This window comes from Dioscorea cayenensis, chromosome 20, assembly GCF_009730915.1.
Source record: "Dioscorea cayenensis subsp. rotundata cultivar TDr96_F1 chromosome 20, TDr96_F1_v2_PseudoChromosome.rev07_lg8_w22 25.fasta, whole genome shotgun sequence".
Classification (NCBI taxonomy): Eukaryota; Viridiplantae; Streptophyta; class Magnoliopsida; order Dioscoreales; family Dioscoreaceae; genus Dioscorea; species Dioscorea cayenensis.
In genome coordinates this window covers 20,403,403-20,411,442 of record NC_052490.1, presented here as the reverse complement: position 1 = coordinate 20,411,442, position 8,040 = coordinate 20,403,403, and the positions used below count along the sequence as shown (strand labels likewise).

The following is an 8,040-nucleotide window of genomic DNA, read 5'->3' as shown; positions in this document are numbered from 1 at the left end:
ACCGATTGCCCGCAACATCAAACAGTGACTCAACTACAGTAATGCTACAGAAGCCTACTGCAGTGCCGAAACCCTAGAAATGCGTTTTGGTGTCAAATTCCTCTTAATTGCGTTCTCGAGCTTCGCTCGGCCCTTTTAAGACCTGTAACACGAAAATAACTAATTTAGACATAAAACAGGTATCAATCCAATAGAATATTAGCAAATAATACAAGATCAATACGCATAAAATGCATATATTTAGGCGTTTATCAATTTGTATGATGTGGAGACATTTGTGCTTAGTTGAAGTTAAAAAAAAATTCAAACTGATAAGCATTACTCTAAAAATAAATGAATAAAAATAAAAACTGAAAATAATACAAAGGATTAAAGACGAATTTCATTTTATAATTTTGATCTATTAGTAAATATTATATTTGATAAGGTGTTTGTTGCAGCTCCAAAATTATATAACCCTAACCCTAACAGCTGGTGACCCTCTCCTCTCTCTCTCGTTGAAGTTATCCCCGCCGCCTCTCGCCGGAGAAGCGGTCACACGGCCGTCATTGCCTCTCGCTCTCGGCTGAGGAGATACTTCTTCTTCTTCTCAGTATATGTGCGTTTCATCTTGTTCTATATTTGTATAGTTTGTTCGCTGCCCGACTTAGCCTCCGTCGATCTCGTTCTGGTTACTTTGTTGCTCATGGTGCAATTGTTTGCCGTTTTGATTTCATGATTAGAATTATTTGAGATCCGACCGACAGCGAATGTGGCTGACTTTTCTGCCGTCTTCAATCGGTTATGGTTGTAGGACAAAATGTTACCTTTTCTCTCGAGATGATTTTGGAATAGAGATATGAAGGAGTGCTGTAGGAGTGTCTGTCAAGTCTTCCCTTTCATTTTAGGGTTTTATTTCCTGCAAGAAATACTTTTTTTTTAGTTTCTATTTTTATTGCCTGTGTTTGAAGATTATACTTGATGTACCATGATTAATACCTTGTTCTGATGTTAGATAGGGTGCTTTGACTAAGTTTCAGGTTATTTCATACTCTAATTATGTTTTCCTTTACCAAGTTTTGACTTTTATAGAGATAACTATGATTCTATTAGTTGAAACATTGATGGCTGAAGGAAAATTTTCTGTCCCTGTTATACTTTTGCAGTATTTTTAATTTTTATAAGTATAAGAATTTGTTTGTAACTAGCTTGGAGTGCATAATTGACTAATAGGGGCACATGTTCTATTCATGTTGATGATATTTTTGGTGATGATTTTTTATCTATCACTGAATATGTTTAGAGGTGGATGTTAAGCCACTCCCAACAATATTAGGGGTGGATTTGCGATGGATTTGAATTTTCCACTAGCTTTTAAGGGCAGTTTTGATAATCTCTATGGAAAAATTTGACATTAAAAGCATCTGTTGTAGTGAAATTAGCTAATTAGCACTTTTAGGTTTTCTAATTCTTAGGAACAAAATGAGCATTTTTGTCACCAAAAGTAGACTGCATACAGGAAGAAACCCAAGGATAAATTATCTCTTTGTGATTTTATTTTCCCTCTATATTTTTGATTAATCTATATCTTTTATGGTTACTAAAGACCAATGTCGGCCTCTTCCAACTATGAGTTTTTGACACTATCATGAGCAAAAGTTTTTATATGCATATAGTTAGTTAGTATTCTAAACAAAAGTTTGCTGTATCAACAATCTGTTAACTCTAATCATGCTAACGGGGGGTAACACTTGTCGGGTTCATTGGTTTCCATAAAGAGACTTGTGTTTGTTCTTATTCTAGCTTCTTTGGACATTGATTAAGGATAATTTCAATAAACATTACAACTAGGATTATCAATGGGGCGGGGAATATGCAGGGGGATATATATATTAATTCATGGGATTCACTCTCCAATTTCATTTGTCAATCTCACCATCCCCTATTGAAATTTTACTACAATCAGCAAATCTCTATATTAATGATTTAAAATAAGTAATTTAAAAAAAAAGTTAAAAAATATAGATAGCGAAGGTCTATGGTTTTATTTAGCCTTTTTTGGTATTGTTTATTTAATCATTAGTATTTTGATAGTCAAATAAGCATATAAGTTTTTTTTTTAACTTTTTAATTTGATATTTATAATATATATTTTAAATTATATGATTTTGGGGACAATGCTAGGATGGGGAGGGTATTCCCTATCCCCAACAAGGAATAGTAACATTACCCATTTCTGTCCCTGTTCCCCAAATTCAATCACGGTCCCCATCCCCATCAGCGTGGGAATTCAGTTCCCCGTCAGGCTCAGGGCAAATTGACATCGCTAATTATAACTTAACCTTTTTGTGTAATAGCCACTATGACTTACGGGGTTCAAAGTAGCCCAAGTTATTGGCATTACAGATAACAAGGATCAGTGCCTATCATCTTGCTATAAAATGGTGACTTTACTTCATGTTACAAGCATCCTGCCTTTATTCACCTTCAAAGCATATGTTTTTACATTCCCTATCAGATATAGCAGCATATTATTATCTCCTATCAGTGCATCTAGTACTTCTGTAATATTTTCATTTATTAATTGCTACTTATAAAAGGAAAGAAATAGTAGCAAACAATGGCAAAATAATGCCGCCATTAATCTTTTGATGGGGAGGGGCCTGCATGTTCTCTGCACAAATTACACTCCCATTGCTGCTTTTAATTAAATGAGACAAGTGTTTCTTAGTCTAACCGAGAAACCAAAATAGAAGTGGTATATCCCTTGTGAAGCCTTTTAATTGCAAGCACATATATGCAATTATGAAGTTCTGCAAGGGCATTATTACAGGCAAAAGAAAAATTAAAAGAAACAGGGGCCTTCGAGCATATGTGCACCATGATGTAACAACATACTTTCATTTACTCTGCATATTTCAAGTGAATGCATACTTTTCTATACTCAAGATTCTTTCATCACAAACTTGTAAAGATGTATTTATGCAAAATAAATTTTAATTTTTATACTACATAATTTATTAAGCGTAAGACATTGCGTGCAGATGCTTAATTAAACAAATATTGCCCTTCAAGCACTCCATCAACATGTTCCCTTCATCCTCCTCTGGTGTGTCGCCATCCGCGGCTGTTGACTTCCTCTCCCTCTGCCGCAATCTCAAGGTTTACTCCTTTTTTTTTTTTTACCTTATGGTGTTGGTTTTTCTTGAGAATGCTACATTGATTTAAAGGTTTGGATCTTGGGAACAGACAACAAAGAGGACAGGATGGGTTCGGCGTGGTGTGTGCGGGCCAGAGTCAGTGGCAGACCACATGTATCGCATGGGCATCATGGCCTTAATTGCCCCAGACATCCCTGGCATCAATCGTGATAGGTTTCTTCTTTATCCTCCTTGATTCGTTGTGTTTCTGTTCTTGATTTATTTGATTTTGGTGGTTATTGTATCTGTCTTTTTCCCCCTTGGGCGGATGCGTCAAGATGGCCATTGTGCATGATATTGCTGAAGGTGGGATTTTTTTTTCTGATATTTATTATTATTATTATTATTATTACTATTATTATTATTATTATTGCCATTTTTTGAATGTTTTCATTAATGTTTTCATGTGGAGATATTGATGGAAAAACAAAAATTTTAAAAATGTAGCTATTGTTGGAGATATCACACCATTTGATGGAGTGTCAAAGTTGGAGAAGAGTCGAATGGAGAAGGAGGCACTAGATCACATGTGCAAGTTACTTGGTGGAGAGTCCAGAGGTGAAATCTACTGGCAAACATGCAAAACGATAGATTGAATTTTCAAGAATTTCGGTTCTTGCATATCTGAGAATTACAGGTTGTTGATTGATGATGGTGTTGTGTAATGTGGTTTGAGTAACAATGAAATGTTTGTTAATTTTGCAGCTAAAAAAATTGTTGAGTTATGGACAGAGTATGAGGAGAATTCTTCCCCAGAGGCAAAAATTGTCAAGGACTTTGACAAGGTAACTCATCTTTTAGAGGATGGCAATTAAACAAATCTTTTATCATTGTGATCATTCTCTAGTCATACCTTCAGAGGCTTTTGTATTTTGTAGCTTTAAAAGAGTGAGTCAGAGTTATATTCCTTTATCATTTTCATTATATGCAGAGTAGTACATTGCATAGGTGTCTATTGTTTGCAAAAAATTATCATATATAACTTTATAATAAATTTAATGTTAGTGACATGAGTGTTGAATTAAATGCTTTCTTGTTTTATGCCAAAAAAATGTATCTGAAACTTCAGCAGAGTCCATTCAAGTCCTTGCAAATTGAAAGTTTAGCATTCATCTTTGTGGCATGGAATGTTAGGGTCCTTATCGTAATGGTTTTGACGTACTTCATAGCTGCTGTATGAATTACACAAATGGAAATCATTGTTTTTGGGCAACTGTGAGCATACATTCTTTTACCTCTCTAATGTTTAGTGGACTCACAAATCTTAGTGAACTTCTAGTTATTATTTATTTGTTGTTCTGAAGTAAGAAGTGTTCACCTTTTCTTGTATTTTATAATAATCTCATGGCTATTTTTAACGAAAGTAATGCTAGTTAGTTTGTATCGGTGATCCTTCCATTATATGAAGCTTTAAGGTATTAACCAAATGATGCGACATCATGGAAGTTCATACTTTCAATTTATTTTTGTTTTAAATATTAAGTAATGTTGTAATGTGTCCTCAGCATCAGCCTCCAACAGTGTTGTTTCTGATCGTTTCTTATTAATAACTATTGTTTTCTTTCACATTCAGGTAGAGATGATCCTTCAAGCATTGGAGTATGAGAAAGGTGAGGTTCGTTTGATAAATGATACTATTTTACAAGGGTTAAAATAAATGTTGGAGAATTTATCACGGGTGTGTTTATTTCTTAAGTTCAAAGTAAATAAGCTCAGTAGTCTTATCTATGTTTTTGTGATGAGCTTTCCTACTAGAACTCACTGTTTAAAAGGGCCCAGTTGTAAAAGAAAGAAATCCTCAAAAAGATGATGCTACATGAACATTTATTGCTACTTAGTTTATTTCAACTATGAATGAATTGTGTCTGTGGTACTCGATGTTCGACTGCTAGTCATGCTTTAGTCAAACCGCCTTAATGTATGACCGGCCACAGGAAGCTAAGCAGCTCGGATTCCTAGATGTCTGTGTTGACCCTGGTTAGAAAAACTTACAACTTCCCTGATGAGATTCATATGGTCTTTACCACTTAACTGCATTCCAGAATGTGAAATCCAACCAATTTATTTTAAGCTATATGGATATGATGCACTCGAATTTGATCTAAGCATTAAACTAACAGATCTCATTGTTTAATGCAGAACAAGAGATAGACTTGGATGAGTTTTTCCAGTCGACTGTTGGTATGTATGATCCAATCACCCACATCTTAATCTCGTACTGTCATTAAACCAAAAGCAAGTTTAACAGCTACATCTTGTGAAGTTCATCCAATGTATTACTAAGCTCACGTTGAAGCTATATCCACATCACAGCATTACTCTAAATTAAGAATGAACCCCCTTGTCATACATGCGGCCAGAAAGCATTAGCAATATTGAAAATACCCATTTATGGGTTGCCTATTACGCTGAATATTTAATTCATGTAAATAATAATTTTTTTTTTTTTTTAACACACTTGGTGACATATCAGGTAAATTTCAGACTGATGTGGGTAGAGCGTGGGCGACCGAAATTGTGTCGAGAAGGAAAAAATCTGATTGAAATGCCCAACCTTTTATTATGTTGTTGTCATTCATGCAAGTGACCTTTCACATAGATGCAGCATCAAATGTGAGATTTTAAGATGTACCATTGGTTGGTTTTGTGGTATTAACAAAGGCCATGTCAACTTACGTTAGGCTGAATATATTACATTTGGCAAATATTATCATAACCTTCTTAGCAAGGGTTTTTACAAAAATATTTCTTTATTTTTTTTAAAAGATGTTTTTTCTTGTCATATAAACCCTCTAAATCCCAAATTTCTGTTTATTTTTTAAGCAGAAGGAAGATTGTTCATAGAATAAGAGGCCAGAGAGGAAATGACTAGAGATGGCAATTTGTATCTTACCCGATGGGTATATTCGTACCCGTACCCGGTCAAAAAGGGTATTATCGGATACAGGTAAGGGTATTATCCATTAGTTTTTGAGCGGGTACGGGTCGGATAAGGGTATGCTCTTACCCTACCTGTACCCTTACCTTTACCCTTACCCGTTGAAAAGGGTACGGGTAAAACCCATATCCGTACCCTTACCCTCTCATATATATATATATATATATATAATTTTTTTATTAAACTAAACATTTATCCATAATTTACACAATATTTATTTTCTTGATTATTAATTTGAAAATAATACTTCAAATTTTCTCGTAATATATTATTTTAAATTTTATTTAAATTTTATATTTATATTTGATAATATTATTAAAATTGAATTTTAGATATATATTAAGAATTATAATTAAATTAAAAAATAAACATTATAAAACAAATACAAAAATTAATGTTATAATAATTTATTCTATAAATTATAAGAATATCCCAAAAAATAAGATACTAATAAAAAATTAATTGGATATAACTTATGAGAATTGCTTATAATGTTTTTTATATTCAAAATCTTACTAGACATTTATAAAATTTGAAGTTGTATAAAATATAAATAGTAGATATATGAAAAAATTTAAAACAAAAACCAAGATAGTTAAACATAAATAAAACAAAAGGTAGAGTTACTATTGAGTTTTAAATACACATCAATTTTATGTGATTATATAATTTAAGATAAACGCATATATATATATCAACTTGTAATTTTGAATTTATGGACATGTGTTTAAAGATTGTAATGTAATATATAATTAATTTATTATTATTATTTAAATTTAAATTTAAATTTAATTTGATTATTTGAACAACGGGTAAACGGGTACACTGCGGGTAAGGGTAAGGGTATGATTTTTTTTACCCTGAAGGGTACGAGTAAAGGTACGGGTATGGGGTAGGGGTTACGGGTACAGGTAAGGGTTTTGGCATACCCTACCCGTTAACATCCCCAGAAATGACTACGGATAAATTAATCAAAATTTTTTTTTTTAATTATTACCCTCTTATTAGCATTACTCTGCTAAGGAGTAATTGATTTCTTCATTTCTCGTATTAATTGTGGTTATGTGGTAAGTAAATTGTAGGATCAAAATGGTTGCTCTTAAAGTGTTCATGGGTGATCATTTTGTGGCAAATATAAAAGTTGTTTATTTTAATTAATGAATTATGCAAATTTGTTTGTTTTGAACCTTTATTTATTTATTTTTTTAAATTTTTTGAAGTATGACATATTTAGTTACATTTGTCATCATAATAGGCAAATCAACTAAAGATTGGTTTGTCACAACCGAACAACTTGTTATGACCAAAATTAAAATGATTTTATTTTATGAGTATTTCGTCAGAAAATAAACAACCAATAAAACTTTAGAGCCATCACCTGTGCCTGTTAACCCTAAATTTTAGTGCACATTTTGCAATTCAGCACACCTTAAATTATGGGTATTATGTATAGATTTAAAAGGGGTTTTAAAATATTATAAAAAAAATATTTACTAAATTATGCATGTTTAGGATTATTTATCAAAATAAGCACGTTGGAGGAAAACGGAAAAATTTTTTTTATCTCGTTTTCAATTTTTTTAATTTTTTTCTAAAAATATAAAAAACGGGAGAGTTTCTCTATTTTTTGTAATTAAAAAATTTTGAAAACGAGAAATTCTCCCGTTTTCTTGATTTTATAATTTTTTTTAAAAATGAAAACGGGAGATGAACGTTTTACCATTTTTTTTATTTTAAAAAAACATGGCGGTTGCATGCAGCTCCATCATTAAGTTTTAAAAATATTTTTTTATATAATTAATTTTTTAACTAAAAAATAATTGTTGATATATATATATATATATATTTTAACGCTTTATTTTTAATTTTAAAAAACTATGAAGCCAGAAAAATATTAGAAATAAAACGGTCAAAGTTGCACCA

The 8,040-nt window shown here is 32.1% G+C and overlaps 1 protein-coding gene across 2 annotated transcripts; it reads left to right on the top strand.

Moving 5' to 3' along the window:
• The first annotated feature begins 456 nt into the window (after positions 1-456).
• LOC120251075 (5'-deoxynucleotidase HDDC2-like) lies at positions 457-5,904 on the top strand. 2 transcript variants are annotated; one of them, XM_039259616.1, is made up of 9 exons: positions 457-598; positions 3,024-3,141; positions 3,229-3,353; positions 3,448-3,485; positions 3,627-3,737; positions 3,885-3,964; positions 4,753-4,789; positions 5,319-5,360; positions 5,653-5,904. In XM_039259616.1, exons 2-9 carry the CDS (start codon positions 3,067-3,069, stop codon positions 5,721-5,723), a joined length of 579 nt encoding a protein of 192 aa, XP_039115550.1. In that variant the 5' UTR covers positions 457-598; positions 3,024-3,066; the 3' UTR covers positions 5,724-5,904. The 2 variants fall into 2 exon arrangements, with proteins under 2 accessions (XP_039115550.1, XP_039115551.1); XM_039259617.1 differs by lacking the exon at positions 457-598 and having other exon boundaries at positions 3,210-3,353.
• Positions 5,905-8,040: the final 2,136 nt, after the last annotated feature.